This window comes from Excalfactoria chinensis, chromosome 3 (genome assembly GCF_039878825.1).
Source record: "Excalfactoria chinensis isolate bCotChi1 chromosome 3, bCotChi1.hap2, whole genome shotgun sequence".
Classification (NCBI taxonomy): Eukaryota; Metazoa; Chordata; class Aves; order Galliformes; family Phasianidae; genus Excalfactoria; species Excalfactoria chinensis.
In genome coordinates, this window is record NC_092827.1 from 70,028,289 (window position 1) to 70,046,899 (window position 18,611).

At 34.8% G+C, this 18,611-nt stretch overlaps 1 protein-coding gene across 8 annotated transcripts in view; it reads left to right on the forward strand.

Moving 5' to 3' along the window:
- The window catches only part of RYR2 (ryanodine receptor 2), a 314,525-nt gene that overhangs the window by 194,280 nt on the left and 101,634 nt on the right, over nt 1–18,611 (forward strand). For all 8 annotated transcript variants that reach the window (XM_072331791.1, XM_072331794.1, XM_072331787.1 and 5 more), the window contains 16 exons: nt 633–985; nt 1,374–1,488; nt 1,836–1,996; nt 2,689–2,848; nt 3,123–3,209; nt 3,741–3,967; nt 4,440–5,238; nt 5,752–5,952; nt 6,079–6,184; nt 8,456–8,599; nt 11,635–11,908; nt 14,183–14,297; nt 14,895–15,027; nt 16,167–16,270; nt 17,400–17,535; nt 18,143–18,329. In XM_072331791.1, the coding sequence (XP_072187892.1) occupies nt 633–985; nt 1,374–1,488; nt 1,836–1,996; nt 2,689–2,848; nt 3,123–3,209; nt 3,741–3,967; nt 4,440–5,238; nt 5,752–5,952; nt 6,079–6,184; nt 8,456–8,599; nt 11,635–11,908; nt 14,183–14,297; nt 14,895–15,027; nt 16,167–16,270; nt 17,400–17,535; nt 18,143–18,329 (3,302 nt within the window). The remainder of the gene's footprint in view (nt 1–632; nt 986–1,373; nt 1,489–1,835; nt 1,997–2,688; nt 2,849–3,122; nt 3,210–3,740; nt 3,968–4,439; nt 5,239–5,751; nt 5,953–6,078; nt 6,185–8,455; nt 8,600–11,634; nt 11,909–14,182; nt 14,298–14,894; nt 15,028–16,166; nt 16,271–17,399; nt 17,536–18,142; nt 18,330–18,611) is intronic.

Here is an 18,611-nt window from a genome sequence, read left to right on the forward strand (position 1 = left end):
AATCTGTCTTGTGCAAACCTGGAATTCTTAGATAAAAATTCTGCAAGATGTGCTCTGCAAGGTGAGCTCCTTGAGCAAAAAGTGAGAAATACAAAGAAGTTCCAGAAAGTAGGTGTTTCTGCTAAACGAATTCCCCGTGTTCTGTTATATATGCTTTATAATGTGATTTTCCTTTACTAATTGGGTTTTATCTTAATAAATATTTATTAGTTAGTTGTGTTAACATTTATGTCTCAGTGTTATGCTTCTTGATGAAACTGAATTTGTCTTTTAAGTTTATCATGAAATCCTTGATGATGAATTGATGAGATGGCAGCCAATGGGTATCACGCTTTGGTTTTTTTAAAAAAATCTGTGTTCTTCATCATGCATGTTTGTTGTGATTTGTTATTATTGTTGGAAATGTTGGTCTTATGAGCAGTCCCTTTAATGTTTTGTGTTTAATGAAGGAAATACTCAAGGTATTCATTTCCCCTTGAAGTGGGAGTGCATAACCTCAATTCTTTTTACTGTTAGCAGTGTATGGTTGCAAACTTTGCATGTCAAAAGTGTGTACTCTAGACACAAGAATTGAATGCTTAACCAAGGGAAATGCATCAGCTTCAAAGCAACTGCATTTTTACATTTGATAGGTGATGAGAATTGATGGAACCATAGACACTTGTCCTTGCCTGAAGGTCACACAGAAGTCCTTTGGTTCGCAGAACAGTAAAACAGACGTCATGTTTTTTCGATTAAGTATGCCCATTGAATGTGCTGAGGTGTTCTCCAGAACAGCTGCAGGAGGGTTACCAGGCACAGGTCTTTTTGGCCCGAAGAATGATTTGGAGGATTACGATGCTGATTCTGATTTTGAGGTTCTAATGAAAACTGCTCATGGTCATCTGGCGGCTGACCGGACAGAAAGAGAAAAAGATGCCACAAAACCAGAGTTAAATAACCATAAGGATTATGTTCAAGAAAAGCCTTCACGTCTTAAACAAAGGTTTGTAGGGCATTAGATTTTATTTTTTGTTTTCTTGGTCTTCGCTGAACAAAGTGCCAATTGGATCTGCAGAGATTTTTCCCTAATTATGTCTTATATTTAAATATCAACTCAGTAAGAGGAAAAACTAACTTTCAGATGCATACGTTGTTTCACAATCAAGGTATAGATTAAAAAGCATAAACTGTTGCTTTTTTGGTTTGTTTATTGTTCCCCCCCTCACCACCCCAGCTGGTTAGGGATAAATTGTTTAGTTTATTGTTCATGAGTTTATGATCATTACATGAAATGCACTATCAGAACACTATTAGGACAAAAATGCTGTATATATATACTGATCTATTGAACTTCTAATATATATATTTTGATTTTACTTATTTTATTGCAGATTTATGCTTAGGAGGACAAAGCCAGATTATAGCACAAGCCATTCTGCAAGACTTACTGAGGATGTGCTAGCAGATGATAGGGATGACTATGATTATTTAATGCAAACCTCTACGGTATGGTAGCAAAGGATTTGTATCTTAGACTTTTGTATAAGTACATGTTCTTCCTTGTAAGAAATTCAGAAACTAATTTTTGGGCAAATTTTTTTACTTAAACATGCATTTAATGTTTGTTTTGGTTTGACTTGACTGTCAATTTAATCCAGTGCTCATAGAGAAAACATAAATTAAGTTAAATTTTAGTTAATTTGAGTATGCTTCTTCTCTTTTTAAAGAGATGATTCATTTTTTGGGATTTTAGAATAACAAAATGTGAAACGTGAAACGAAGTGATATATCAGTAAACCAAATACTGATACTTGCTCTTTTTTTTTTTTTTTTTTTTTTTTTTTTTTTGATAGTACTATTATTCAGTGAGAATATTTCCTGGTCAAGAACCTGCTAATGTTTGGGTGGGTTGGATTACGTCTGACTTTCATCAGTATGACACAAGCTTTGACTTGGACAGAGTGCGTACTGTTACAGTAACGCTGGGAGATGAAAAAGGAAAGGTCCATGAGAGGTTAGTTGTAATTTTCTTAAAAGGATACTTATTTTACTGTCCATAAAGGTAATTAACAATTTATAAGCTGCAAATACACTGAATTTAATGCAACTGAGTTGATGGGGCCTTTTTTGTTGTCGCCTTTAAAAAAAAAAAAATCATTTTTTTTCTTTTAACTTTATGGTGTTCTATTGCTTGCTTGTGAGGAAACAGAGGAATTATGGTCTAATCAAATCAATAGACAATGCAAACTAGAAGAGTAATTTGGCTTTTATATGTAGTTTGAGTCATTCAGACAATGTTCCTGTAACTTCAGGCTTTTGGAGTGATACAAAGTAAAGCAAAATGGCCTTATTTTTGGATTATTTATTTTTATTTTGAGAAAGTAAGAATTAGTATGAGTATGCCTCTCAGCATTTCAGCTTGTGTTCTGTATCAGAAACTGTTACACCTAACACTGAACAATTTAAACTATGAATTTTGAAAATTAATTTTGTCTCCTGAAATTTTAGAACCGATTTGAGCTCCTTCATATTTTGTCATCTTCATTTTAATTATTAAGTCGAATTTCCATTGAATTTTGGCTTTGACTTGGGTGGCTGCTCTTTTCTGCTGTTTCTTTATTATATGGCTATAAAGTTCTTCTTACGCCACTGGATCTATAGCCTGTATCTCCATCTATAGATTTATTTGTTTTTTTTGACATTCAGCATAAAACGCAGCAACTGCTATATGGTATGTGCAGGAGAGAGCATGAGCCCTGGGCAAGGACGTAATAATAATGGTCTGGAGATTGGTTGCTTAGTTGATGCTGCTAGTGGCCTTCTGACCTTCACGGCTAATGGCAAAGAACTGGGCACATACTATCAGGTAAGTAGTTTTCGATGGTATCTTAGAAACTGAATCCTCAGATTGCATTCTATTAGACAGTTTGTTACTAGATTGGAAGAAAAAGTAATTACTATGTTTGAAATATTCATTTTCCCCTTCAATTTGTATTTTCTGGAGTTTTATTCGAAGATTTTCATTTACTGGCTTTAATATAGTTTTTTTTGTTGTTTGTTTGTTGTTTTTAATATATATATGTACTTAGATATAACAGCTTTTGTTAAGTGATTAAATGCTTTTGCAATTTTTATTGTAGGTTGAACCAAGTACAAAGTTATTTCCTGCTGTATTTGCTCAAGCTACAAGTCCCAATGTTTTCCAGTTTGAGCTGGGTAGAATAAAGGTAAATAATGTTGGGATTTTGTTTTGTTGTGTTTTTTGCGGGTTTAGAAATAACATGTATATCAGATTCTATTTTCTGCTGTTGCATTCAGTGTGTTCATGGTATTGAGCTGATATTTATTATTCCAAGTGTTTACTCTGTTGTTATTTCTGCTCTTAATTCGTTCATTTAAAACATAGTACATTAGATGAAAAGGACTGTAACTGATTAGCTTTGAAAGAAGATATTGCAAAGTCCTGTTGATGTTTCTAAATCTCATCCTTCATGATGAAATGAAATCACTTGGATCAGGAAGGCAAATATTCTATTCTGTAAACAGAACATGGATGACCAATGTTATCTGCAGGTTAGGTTGGAGGAGTTAGGTTAGGAGTCTTAGAAGAGTTTTGAGTTACCAACTGACTATACAAGATAATGAAAATTTCATGTAGCACTGTACTATATGTTGAATATATTTCTTGAGAAATATTATGTATTCCTTGTTTGGTAAAGATGATAAAACTAATTGTTTCTTATATTGGAATTCTCCAGAATGTAATGCCGTTATCTGCTGGCTTATTCAAAAGTGAACACAAAAACCCAGTTTCCCAGTGTCCTCCACGTCTCCATGTCCAGTTTCTGACTCATGTGCTTTGGAGTAGAGTGCCAAACCACTTCTTGAAAGTTGATGTCTCTAGGATCAGTGAACGTCAAGGCTGGATGATACAATGTCTGAATCCTTTGCAGTTCATGGCTCTTCACATTCCTGAAGAAAACAGGTTAACATTGTTTACATGTATAAGTTTGTCTGGGTTAAATTGAGGATATGATGTTGGACATGTAATAAAGTTTTCTGGAAGAGAAGCCCAAGTCTTTCTTTGTCTCATTATTTATTATTATAAATATGGAGGAAAAAAGAGAGTAATGTTGTTTTGATTTTAGCTAATATTAAATTTTTTCTCTGATTTTATTTTTCGGTGTTTTAACCCCTAGATCTTTCCTCCAAACTCTTTAACAGATTGCGTAGTTATTGAATTTAAATGTAATATTGTTTATAAATTATTAAAGATAATCTGCAAGGTAGGCGAAGACCCATTTTCCTTCTCAGATTTACAGCATATTAGGAAAGTTGGAAAGTAAATAAGTCCAGCCCTATAAATGATACTGTGCTAATGCTATCCATAGGAAGAATTTATTCTCTTAAGTGAGTTTTTGTACTGAAATATACCGTATTGCTCTTTTTCTCTGCAGAACAATTGATATTTTGGAGCTGACAGAACAAGAAGAACTGCTAAAATTTCACTACCATACTCTCCGATTGTATTCAGCCGTGTGTGCTTTAGGGAACAACCGAGTGGCCCATGCTATGTGTAGCCATGTGGATGAATCTCAGCTTCTATATGCAATTGAGAATAAATATATGCCAGGATTATTACGTGCAGGATATTATGACTTACTCATAGACATCCATCTCAATACCTATGCAACTGCCAGGTTAATGATGAATAATGAATTTATTGTTCCAATGACTGATGAGACTAAGAGTATTACCTTGTTTCCTGATGAAAACAAGAAACATGGCCTCCCTGGTATAGGACTCAGCACTTCCTTAAGGCCAAGAATGCAGTTCTCCTCACCGAGTTTTGTAAGCATTAACAGTGAATGCTTTCAGTTCAGTCCTGAATTCCCACTAGAAATCTTAAAGGCCAAAACAATAGAAATGCTGACTGAAGCTGTTCAGGAGGGCAGCCTCCATGTCAGAGACCCAGTTGGAGGTTCTACAGAATTTCTGTTTGTCCCTCTCATCAAACTCTTTTACACCCTGCTAATTATGGGAATCTTCCACAATGGGGATCTGAAACACATCTTGCAGTTGATTGAGCCACGGGTTTTCAAAGAAGCTGTGAGTCCGGAGGAGGAAAGGGAACTCTCAGAGAAGGAGCTGAGTTCAAATGAGCTCAAGTCAGAAGGAGAGGAAGAAACAAGAGGGGAGCAAGTGCCAAAGGAAGGACTCCTTCAGATGAAACTTCCTGAACCTGTTAAACTACAGGTAACTGTTATGTTAATGGTTGTTCCTGTTTCTCAGATCCTTTTTAATTTCCCTGGTAATTTACCTTTCAAGGAATAGAGCAGTCTAATGGTGGTTAAATAGAGAATTTATTTCCTCAAGGGAAATGACAAGATTTAGTATCTTTCTGATTACATGAACTTCTTCACAGTGGATCAAGCATCTGTTTTGTGAAATGGAATTACTTTCTTAATGAAGTTAACAGGGATTTCTTCATGTTTGTTCATTCAGACAGAAAAGTGCATGTGCAACAAGGAGTAAATCCAGTGTCATTTGTATATATATATTTTTTGTGTTCAAGAAACATAAATCTCTTGCAGATGGCAGATATTTCTGGTGTAGGATGTATTGCTGATCACTTCAGATGCAGTGACTAAAATGAAAATATCAATCAATTTGTTTGACAGTAACTGCTTCTGCAAGAAATTTATCCTTATTCACATTAATTTGCATAGAAGTCTTTTTGGCTTGACTTTTATGATAATGTTTTTTCAGATGTGTCATCTACTTCAGTACCTGTGTGATTGCCAGGTACGACACCGGATAGAAGCCATTGTAGCATTTTCAGATGATTTTGTGGCCAAGCTTCAAGAGAATCAGCGCTTCCGGTACAATGAAGTGATGCAGGCCTTGAACATGTCTGCTGCCTTGACAGCTAGAAAAACAAAGGAATTTCGATCCCCACCTCAGGAGCAGGTATAGTTTACAACAGACTGTAATTTTTTTTGTTTCATCCATGTATAGCAGAGTTCCTTTTTATTTCTGAGACTTTCCTTTAGAAATAACTGTGGTTTGCCTTTCCTTTGTGTTCTCTGTCTTAAGATTAACATGCTGCTGAACTTTAAAGATGATAAAACTGATTGTCCTTGCCCTGAAGAAATTCGGGATCAACTCTTGGATTTCCATGAAGACCTAATGACACACTGTGGTAAGTCCTGTTACTGAATGGTTTTTCTTTTAAAATCATAGTAGCTTTAGAAACTGTCTTTCTAGATGATTTTAGGGAAATAAAAGGAATTAACTAGTCTAGAGGTTTCACTATAACAACAATAAATGCTGAAAAATAAAAATGCAGAGTGCGCAGTTAAAAATGTATATGTATTCTTATTCTCAAATGTGGTCAAACTATCAAACTAGAATAGAATGCAGTACGTTTGCTTCATGCAGGAAAACATGTTCTGTTTTGTTTTTTTCCGACTATACAACTCTGAGAATTTATTTCGGTTTAATGTATTCAGTAAGTCTACCTCATCTGTTTTTCAAACAGTTCTTCTGAATCATCCCCTCACTTTTGTGCTCACATGGGTCAGTATAGGGTATTTTTGTTCTAAGTGGTGTATGACCATATATCAAGATAACATAATATTAATGGATCAGTCTTCTAAGACATAATTAAACATATATGTTACCTGTTGAAACTGAAAAATTCAAAAGGAGGAGTTTAATTTATGTACTTTTGATTTCTTCACTGTAGTTACTAAAAATGATTAAATGCCTTGCTATATTAAAATGAAAAATACAGTAAAAAATTAAATACAAAAATATTAATAATAAAGCAGCAATAATAAAAATAATAATAATAAGCATATTTTAAATGTCAAGCTCATATCTGTGAATATGTAATAATTTAGTTTTGTTTAGTGCATGTGTTTTTTTGTTGCTTTGTTGTTTGAAGAATACCTAGCCTTTCATTTCACTTCATTATACTACTTTAAAAGCACAATGAAAGCCCTAATCTACTATTTCAGATGTTGTTTTGTGGGTTTTGAGCACTGAATCTTTTCTTTTGAGCTGCTGATCATGTTTCTGCTAATACAGGATCTTTTTGTCTCTCCTTGCTCTCACAGTGCCATACATACTAGTGTTTAGCTTGTAGTCCAGCAAGACCCCCTAGGTTCATTTGCAAAGCTTTTTTAACCACTTTGAACCAAATTGTTACTGTCACACCTGGTAGGTCTGTCTAATATGCAAAACTTTGTATTTTTTCTTGCTGAACTTCATGAGTTTACTGCCTGCTCATTCCTTTACCTAGCTGAGTAGCCCTTGACTGTATTTTGTGCTCCCCTTCTATAAGGTATAAATCAAAATCTTGAAAAAAAGTGTATTCTGACATTTCAAATTAATTTTTTTATTTTGAATGAAAAAAAAAAGGAGGGAGAAAATAATTAGTTGAGAGAAAAAAAAGATGAAATAAGGAAATGTTATTTAGAAAAATAAAATAGGAAAGGAGAGTGAACTTCATTGTTCTTTTGATTTTTCCATTTTTCTTAGAGTGGAGTTATATGAAGATGCTTTTTTAAATTACTTGGTATAACGTAAATTTTTTAATTTAAATTAAATTAAATTAATTTAAATAAAATTAATTTAAATTACTTTGTAAAAATTACTTAATTTTTATTGTAAGGATAGTAGGTGGAACTTGAGAACAGTCTGTCCAAAAAGGCTATGCCATCTCTAACCTAAGAGAGATTCAGAACCTGAATTAAGTGGTCCTGAGAAATCTGCCATAGTTAACTGGTTGACATTGGTTTGAGAAGAGAGGCTAGAACAGAGGATCTCCAGGAGCTTGCTCCAATCTCAGCAAGTCTGTGGTTCTGTAAAGCCTCATGCAATTTCTTTTTCTCTTACAGCAAGCTCTAGAAGTGTAAAGTATATCACATGAAGCAGTTCACTTTAGCTACTTTCTCCTGACTAGTCATTAGAAATCATACTTGTAATTTGAGCTGTTTCATTTTTGTGATTTGTTTTACCTAAAGAAATCTCGTACTCTGTGCTTACCATCATTTGAATCCTACTGTATCTATAGGCAATGTACACATACAGTTCTGTGCACAATTCCAAAACATAGAAATCAATATTAACATGGAACCATCTGTAGTGAGTTAAGCAGAGAAATATATTTCCTATGTATTTTATGTATAACAGTACACAATTTATACAGTAGGTTAATAGACTAAAATCATCCTTGTCTGCATTTTCTTGCCTTGTGAATATACTTGATCTGCACTTTTCCCAACTTCTGGCTAAACTTATGTAATTTTTTTTTTTTTTTTTTTTTTTTTTTTTTTTTTTTTTATAGTTCTGGTAGAACAGAACCAGCATAGTTCAGTTTGATTGTTTCTGCAGACAAAATAAAAAGCATTGTTGCAACTTATCTACAATTATTATATTACTATTTGTTATATATTTATGATTTTAGGAATTGAACTGGATGAAGATGGAACTTTGGATGGAAATAGTGATTTAACCATTAGGGGTCGCCTCCTGTACCTGGTGGAAAAAGTTACATACCTGAAGAAGAAGCAAGCTGAGAAGCCAGTTGATGATGATGCTAAGGCATCCTGTAAGGAACGTTAAATCACAGTTTATTGTGTCCTAATTCCAAATAATTAGAGAAGCGGAGAAGGAAGTTCTATTTTCAGCAAAAACTAGATGGACTTTTAGTGAAACATCTGTGCACCTCAATATTTCTAGCTCTGACTCTAAACAAGCTCATCTGGAATAATATTTTATTTATATTTTATGACTAGCAGATTTTCTTCCCCAGTGGGATGTACTGGAAACTTCTGTTGTGGGTTGTTGTTTTTTTCCCCCCACACTTGATCCTCATTTTATTCATAATCTTTGTAGAGCATTTCTTGATTTCTGTTGAGTTCATGCAGACTAATTGTAGCAAGGTCCTGATTATAAGAACTTGCTCATAAAATAGGCTGCAGCAGCTGCAAATCAGTATTTGCATGAAGGTTGACAACTGAAAAAAAGACTTCACAATTAAACCATAATTTGCAAAGCTATACTTGGAGAAAGTCACTCCATCCAGCCTAAAATTAAAGACTGTGATTGTTGCTTTGTAATTTTTCTGTCACTTTATACTTTTCCATCTTTAAAAGAATCATTACTAGTGGCATCCAAGTTCCACGTGTGGCACATGGATTATGGAAGTGGCGTTCAAGCTGTGCTTGTTGCCAATGGATGATAGAATGTTATTTACTTTTTTACGTGTCCATTGTGATTTCTGTTTATTTTTTTGCATTTGTTACGGTCATACTACCATAGAATCATACAATTTTTTGAGGAGTTTGAGTCCTACAATGAACAGGAATGCCTACATCTAGATCAAGTTGCTTAGAGACTTTCCTGACTTTGAATGTCTACAGGGGTGGGGTATCCACCTCCTCTTTGGGCAACCTGTTCTAGTGCCTCATTACCCTTACAGTATAAAACTTTCTTCTTATATTCAATCAAATGCTCCCTTCTATTATTCTGAAACCACTTTCCCCTTTCCTATATTTATCTCTGCTAAATAGGCTCACTTTCTTTCTTATAACCCCCGTTAGATATTGAAAGGTATCCCTAGAGCCTTCTCTTCTCAAGGCTGAACAGCCCCAGCTCTCTCAGCTTGTCCTCAGCATCCTGTGGACCATTTTTGTTGCGCTCCTCTGGATGCTCTCCAGCAGGTCCATGTCTCTCCTGTACTGAGAACTCCACATCTGCACACAGTATTCCTGGTGAGGTCTGACCACTACTGAGTTAAGGGGCAGGATCACCTCCTTCAACCAGCTGGCCACACTTCTTTTGATGTGGCCCGGCATTCTGGACTGTGAGAGCACATTGCTGGCTCACGTCCGGCTTACCATTCCAGTTCCTTACCATGCCAATTCCTCCAAGTGCTTTTTATAAGGGCTTTTTGTTCCCTGGCATGTGTTGATAGTGGGGATTGCCACAACCTGGTTGCAAAACCCTGCATTTATATTTGTTGAACCTTGTGAGATTCACCCGGGCCCTCTGCTTGAGCCTCTCTGGGAGGCATTCTGTCCCTCAGCTGTGTTGGCTACACCCCATAGCTTGTTTTTATCCACAAACTTACTGAGGATGCACTTCGTTCTAGTGTCAATGTCACTGGAGGTGTTAAAGAGCGTGGGTTTTGATGCCGATCCCTGAGGGACTCCATTTGTTGTTGATCTCTATCCAGATATTGATTCTTTGGCCACTGCTCACTGGATACTCTAGTACCACTCTGGTGGTTCTCCATAATATTATAATTTTTGAACCTGCTGTGCTACTAGGGGGAATGAACTTTTAGTTAAATATTCAGCTTCTCTACTAACAGGAATTAATTTCTGGGCTTATAGAAGAATTATCCTGAGTTTGGAAGAAACTTTGTTTTATTCAAGAACCGCATAGAATTCCTGGGCTGTTGCAGCATCTGATGCACGGACTCGGATGTGAACAATCCAAAACATTTATTACAAGTTCTCTTATCACTTAGATGCCTTCTCAAGTTTTTTTAGCTTTCCCATCCACCCCTACAACTTTCCTATCCACCTTTACATGTCAACAGAGCATTTTATAAACACTCTTCAACTGTTCATGTGGGTGCTTATCCAGTCAGAGCTGTGAGCCATTCTTTCTTCTTCTAGAGGTGTCCTTGGTTCTCATGCCGTTTATCTTGCTCCATAGCTGCTGCTCTGAAGAGTTTTTCTTGTATTCCCACTATTCACTTAACACAGAAAAAAAAAAAAAAAAAAAAAGATTAGTTAGGAAACTACTAAAGGCAACATTTTCTAGTGTATAACTACAACTTCAGAGGGTCCTAGACTATTGAAGTCTTCCGTACCTAAATTGAAGTTCTCTTAAACAGGGAAAAAAAAAACAGTATTCACTTGTCTTCAACAAATATATTGTCTTGAGCCTTTTTTCATGAGTAATTTCTCTAAATCGTGGTATCAAATCTTAACTGATATAATGAATTTTAACATACAGAACTGTCCCAAACCTTTGCAATTGATAAATTTGTCTGGTCAGGTATTCTGGATATAGATCCTGGATATTAATTTCTTAGTTAGAACTTGAATTCACATATCAAACATGAATTTCCCATTAATTTGATTGGAGCCTTTTCATTTATTTCTTTTGACGGTTCTTTTCATATAGTAATAGATTAAATTCAATTGTTTCATCTTGAAAGTCACAAAAAATTGGACTGGATATACATCTTAGCCCCATTAATAAATGATACTGCATTTTCATTTGCCACAGTATAATTTTCCTTATGTATGTAATAATGTGTATGAAAGAAATAATAAGAGATCAATTCATTCAAAAATCTAAAAAATAATATACATAAATATGTTCAGTTTGTGAAAAGCTTATATGTCTTCATGCTTTTTTTTATGTTATTAGATTTATTCATTGTGTTTTGATTTTTAAATGAGGACTTGTGTTGTGGAGATGCTTCTGCTTTTACATTCTGATTATATTTTTCTGTAGTAGTTTGCTCCAGAAATGACTAGAAAAAAATGGCTTCTTCTTAGGGGACTACTCTCAGAGATTTGAGAAACAAATGGTAATTTTCTGATTTGTTTATTTTCTTCACAGCTACTCTTCAGCAGTTGATTTCAGATACAATGGTGCGCTGGGCCCAGGAATCAGTAATAGAAGACCCAGAATTAGTCAGAGCCATGTTTGTACTGCTGCATCGCCAGTATGATGGTATTGGTGGCTTGGTTCGAGCCCTACCAAAGACCTACACCATAAATAGTGTGTCTGTGGAAGATACAATCAATCTTCTGGCATCCCTTGGCCAAATCCGTTCCTTGCTCAGTGTCAGAATGGGGAAGGAGGAAGAGAAACTTATGATTCATGGATTAGGGTGGGTAATGTCTCTTAACATACAGATACTTATTTGCTGTCTTGTTACTAAACTTGAATGTACATAGTCTACATAGATGTAAATGCAGACTTTGGCATTAGTTGTGTAGGATCTTCAGTTGTAGCATCATATGCATTATTTTTGGATAGTAGCAAGTGATATGTCAAGCTTTTCTGTGAGAAGAACTGAAAATGTAGAATATCTCAAGTTGGAAAGAAACCCACTAGAATAATAGAATTCAACTCCTGACTCCACACAGAATCACCCCAAAATCTCACCCTATGTCTGAGAGCATTGTGCAAATTCTGGCATCTCAATGCTGTGTCCACTACTGTGAGGAGCCTTTTCAGGGTCTGATGACTGGTGAAAAATCTTTTCCTAAGACCTAGCCTGAACTTCCCTGCACATGGCTGCTCATCTTCATGCTGTTTGCTCAGGTCCATATGTAGTTTTCTTGCATAGAAATAAATATACTAAATATATACAAAAATAGTTTTGCTGTCATGTTTTAAATACTGTGGCTGTGGAAAATAAACAGCTTACTTGACAGAAGTCTTTATGTGAATTCAGGTGCAAGAAGACGTTGAGCCATTCAAATCCGCCAGCTGTCAGCAAATGGAGTTGAATGCACAAATGTCTGCACACAGGACATTTTTCTGTTTTTCTGTATGTAGCTGGTACAACTTGAATTATGAAGTAGTTCATGAAGTATGATCTTTTCTTAATTATTTGACTAAAACATAGTCTTATATGAACTGCAGTTGGAAGTAACTGTATAAAGAAAGCATAATCAGCTCTACAAGCAAACTTGCTTTATTTTTTCTCACTTTTAAAATTTTTTTCCAAAGAAGTGTTATCATATCGGGGATATCTGGTGAGATTAAACAACAGTATGTTTTAGAAAATCACAATCCACAGTAGCAATGACCAGAAAAGAGAGAGGATTTTACAAAGAATGCCAGAAATGCATGAAGAGAAGTTTTGCTTGTGCAAAATAAATTTTTCCTTCCCCCCCCCCCCCCCCCCCCCCCAATCACTGGAAATCTAAAATATGCAAGCAATTTGTGTAAATATTTTTTGCTCATCCACTATGAACTACTAAATGCCTTGCCAGGAAGTCCAATTGATTTTCCATTCAATGTACTAGATATGAGGTTTGGCAAAGGGGAATGTTACCTGCTCGCAGGCAAAATATAATGGGATTTCTCTGTCTGCTTTTGTAGTTGTGCATTTGAGTTGTTTTGTTTCATTAAGCTAACACTCAAATGATTGATGTAGGCAAATAGGAATTTAGTATGGTTTGGCAGAGTTCCATCATTGAGTTCTTCTTCCACAGCATTCAATATTATTGCAGAAAGGAAATGTAGTATTGGTAGTTTTTGAAGTCAAGGTCCATCCTTTATCACCCCTGGTCTATTTGGACAACAGTATTTCTAATAGTAACTTGTTGGTCCTTTTCTTCCATGACCTGTTGGTCTTTACTTTTACTTCTGGGTTGTACATGATTTAATGACTTACTACAGTTGTTAGAAATGTAATTACTTTCTAAAATACACATTTTTATTGGACATACCACATCTGCATAAAATACTGACATTGTAATCCTCAAGAATGATTTATAAGCATGTGAATCTATTCTGCTGAAATATGTAGAAGATAGTCCTTCTGAGTTGTAATTCATGAACTAACATTAACACTGGCTAATGTTTCTGATTTTTAGAGGGTTGCTGGATCTACGTTCTCTTGCAATCTTTTCTTCTTAACCTTGAGGGCAGATGTCAAGCATTTTGAGTCTGCAAATATTCTGAAAAGAGTGCTTTATCAGAAAATATGAATTAGTTGAACATAAAATTGAAGCTGATGTTATATCATACTTTTATCAGAAAGCAATTTTAGATGTGAAATGAAAGTAGAGAAGCATCATACTCAGGTGTAATCAAGTGATGATTAGTGCAATAGCTATAATATGGAAAAAGAAAAGGTCAAAAACTTCTTTACTGTGAGTAAAGAAGTGCAATATCTTGTAATGGTGGGAAAGGGGAGGACAGAGGTGTTAGGTGAGTACAGAGAGAGACTGAAGCAGGAGAAGTTCCCTAGGTAATTCTTTACTTCAGATGATGATGGATCACTTCAGCTGGTGCAGAATTTTCACTGTCATTACACTGTGTTCTATGTCAACTTTGCAAGTAACACAATAACAAAATAGTCACAAAAATGTAATCTGATTTTTTTTTTTTTTTTTTTTTTTTTTTTTTTTTTTTTGTATTTCTGTAGAGACATCATGAATAATAAAGTATTTTATCAACATCCCAATCTCATGAGAGCTTTAGGCATGCATGAGACTGTCATGGAAGTGATGGTAAATGTACTTGGTGGAGGAGAATCCAAGGTAAAGCAATTTACTCTAAGAAGTTAGAGTATTTTAAATATAGCTGTTCAAAGCTTTCTGGTGTAAGGTCACAAGCAGTCATTGGAGGCACTGAGACCACAACCTTTTACTAATTTCCCATAGCACAATAATTGATCATCAAGTTTTTTAGGAAATTCTATTCTTCTGTTCTAGAAAAAGATGGAATTAGCACTGAATTAATGTGCTTTTATGGAAAAAAAAAAAAAAAAAAGTGAATGCCACTTCATCCTCTTAATGGATTTTAAAGGGATTTCAAGGATCTTTTTCAAAATTAATTAAAAAAGGATGAAATATCACTTTGTAAATCTGAACATTAACATTATTTCGTGTTTGAATCTAGAATTTATGTGTGAACCCAGCTCTTATTTTCAAGTTGATAATCAGACTTATGTTTTTTAGTGAGGCTGAGAAATCTCTGTTCAGTTCAGGGTGAAACCTAAAAATAACTTCTCTGGTATGCAATGAATTCTATGCATAAATGCTAGTATGTTAAATGACTGTTATGTAAATAATATTTTGCAAATTTTATGCTTGTTTTAGAGGTTGAGCTTTAGTCTGTTTTCACTTGATTTTTAGGAAATCACTTTCCCAAAAATGGTGGCAAACTGCTGTCGTTTCCTATGTTATTTTTGCCGCATTAGTAGGCAGAATCAAAAAGCTATGTTTGATCATCTTAGCTATTTATTGGAAAATAGCAGTGTTGGCCTTGGTAAGTAATGTGTGTGGCTTGTGATGTTCTGAACAAAAACTATTTTCTTTCTCTTCTCCCCCTGTTCACTGTCTCTATTTTTTTTCTCTATTCCTCTGTACTTTGCTTTGTTTGTTTGTTTATGTCTTGGACCTTCTGCTTTATCTAAGGAAAAAATATCTTCATTAACTTTGTCGCTAACTCCAGGCAAAACCATAATGTTAACACTGAGTTGAGGTAATATCATATACACCTGCTGGTGTATGCCTAGACAGTAAGGAAGAATTGGTGTTTAGTTGCGCTGTTTATGGAAGAGAATAAAATCTTGATTTTGATAAAGAGGATTGTAAATGAATATTAGCAGTCTTTCACTATGGCTCATTTCTCACTGCTGAGGCTTGCTCTATTATTTAATTCTTTTGACTTTTCAGTATATTTCTATGCCAGTGGGTCAAATGCAAAGCTCACTTTGTTGACTGTGAGTACGTAGATGCCCAGAATTAAACTATACATTTTTTCCTAAAATGTTAGCTTTTTTTTCCTGGGCTGATATGTTACAGAGAAGATGCAGTCTTCCTTTATTTAATTTAGTTGTTTTTGTTCAGAATAAATATTAAAAAGTCTTTATTGATGTATAAATATGGGACAGAAAAATAAACCAAAATTCCTTTTGGAGTGAAAATGCCCAAGTGAAATGCATTTGGAGTGTTAGTAAGAAAATGTTAGCATTTACTAATACTATATTGACTGCTGTTTTAACAGAAATAAATAACATGTTGTAGTATTTTGAAGATGAAGGATACATTCAATTTCAGTATATAAGATAAAATGTCACTCTTTTTTACATAAAATGTTCTTTATCTTTTCCTCAAAACAAAGTTATGAATATTGTAAAGAATAAGATCTTTAACCAGTTTCTGTGATAAGAATAGGAATGTGTGGGTTAGGTTGTCTAGGGTAAACATCTCAAGTTGTATTTTGAATGTCATGTTTCCTATGAGTGCAAGATGATTATACATTGCATGGTTTAACTCGTACGCTTAAAATAATATGCTAACTAATTACAGAATGTTATATTTGATTAACTAGTTTTTATTATTGTACTATTAAATTGTTAGCTTCTAATAAATTACTAATGAAACTAAATGCTATTTCAACAGCCTCTCCTTCTATGCGAGGATCAACTCCTTTAGATGTTGCAGCAGCATCTGTAATGGATAACAATGAACTTGCACTAGCTTTAAGGGAGCCTGATCTGGAGAAGGTTTGTAGCTACTTTATCATGCATATTTTTATACCCTCTGGAAAGGCAAAGATTCTTTGCTCAGGCCCTGAAAAAGTAGAATGGTATAATTGACATCAAAGATGAAGAAAATTGTATGGAAATTTTGAATAACTTTTGGAGGAAGATTATCAGAATCTGATTGTTTGCTCTTTCTGCTGATATTCTGAATGACTGAGTATATGGTTTATTATATGTTCATGTGAAACTTACAGGAATTGGTTCAAGGGCAACCCTTACTTTGGAAACAGTGACTGAGTCCACCCTCAACACTGTTGATAAAATCTTGATTTGTTTTTCTGTTTTGCTGATGTCTCTCTGGGGAAGATTATAGAACAGATCATACTAGAAGTAATTTCTGAAAACCTGAAAGACAAGAGGGTGATTGGGAACGGCCAGGAAGGGCTTCCTGAGGGTAGAAAGTACCTTAAAATTCAGAAAGGTGAGTGAGAACTAAAAACTACTACTTTAGTCTGAATAACACTGAGTATAAAACAGCTTCATGTTTAAAACATAAGAAAGAAAGAGTGAAAAGCAAATTTTAAATAAAATAACATACCTGTGAGTTAAATATGGCGATGAGTTTTCTAAGATGTGTAGACTGTAGTAGGGGACTGTCACCAAGCTGACTAATTCTTAATGCTCATGATTGGAAGAGAAATCATAGAATCACAAAATCACCAAGGTTGGAAAAGACCTAAAACATCATCCAGTCCAACCATTCACCTATTACCAGTAGCTCCCACTAAACCATGTTCCTCAACACAATATCCAGTCGTTAGATATAGAGACCAAAATGTAGAGACCAAAGCAGTGATGTACAAAGAGAAAAAGTGAAGGCTTTGCGGTTTGTACTGATAGAAATATGGAAAGGTTGAAAAAGTGAGCTAAGAAAGAAGTTGCTCTTCTGACTTGCCTAGAAATATTATTTGGGATAAAAATATTAGTCGGGATAACAGAATGTAGAAGTCAAATCCCAGACTATGTAAGTGGAGACTTCCCTTCAAAACTTTACTTCTCTCTCTCTCTCTCTGTTTCTCTCTCTGTTTTTTGTTTTAATAAGAAATACTTCCTTATTCTTTTTTTTTCTTAACTGTGTCTTACTTAATAGGTGGTTAGATACTTGGCTGGATGTGGATTGCAGAGTTGTCCTTTGTTGATTTCTAAAGGCTATCCAGACATTGGATGGAATCCAGTTGAAGGAGAGCGATATTTGGATTTTCTTCGTTTTGCTGTATTTTGCAATGGTAGTATAAAAACTTTTCAGTTTTAGAGCTTCCTGTAACATCTGAATAAATAGTTGCAGTACATTTTTCATTTAAAATAACATTGCAAGCAAACTTATTAAGAGAAATTTATGGTCCAGTTAGAGTAAGATTATGCAAGGCATATAATGACATAGATGCCCATTTCACAGATCTGATAGGCTCATTTGAGCCTGCTCCTTGATTGTTAGACCTATCTTTAGTCCTTGGAGTTGATGGATCTCCATTGGAAATGGAGTAAAGTCTCCTAAATCTAATTAAGATAAAATTACTGCTAAATGTAGAGCCAAAAACCCATCATTTGTTTAAGGTTTGGGCAGTCCAGATGGTATTTAGCAGATATAGCACTCCTATCATTAGCACTCTCACTTCAAATCAGATGTGTTTTGTAATTTTGAATAAAACCACATGTTCTATTTCATAGCTTCTAATAATAATTAAAGGTATATATTTGTGTGTTTACACAATTTTGTCATGATATTTAAAACAGGTTTGTATTTAAGTGTCTACTTAAGTTTTCAACCTGCATTTCTGTGTAACTTTTTCTGACTGTAGATAGAAACTTAAATTTCGATGTTTCATGTGATAGGAGAGAGTGTGGAGGAGAATGCCAATGTTGTAGTCAGACTGCTTATTCGTCGACCGGAATGTTTTGGTCCAGCTCTAAGAGGAGAAGGAGGCAATGGTTTACTTGCTGCCATGGAGGAAGCAATACAAATATCAGAGGATGCAACAAGAGATGGACCTTCCCCAAATAATGGATCTAGTAAAACCCTGTAGGTGCATTGTAATTGCTTACATTGTCAACATATTTATCTGTTTCATAATCCTAGTCATGAAATGACTTATTCCTTTTTACATGTAAATTATCAACTAGATTTTTCCATGGAGGGCAGAGAATGATGTACTGTCAAATACTTCTTCTCCCTTGCAGTTACATTTAAATGGCTTTCTCTAAATACTGTGTCCTCTTCAGATTTGTTTGCTCACTTAAGAATTGGCCCTGTGATTCACAATGAGATAGATAAATCATTACAGTGCAGATGTCACTACAGTTT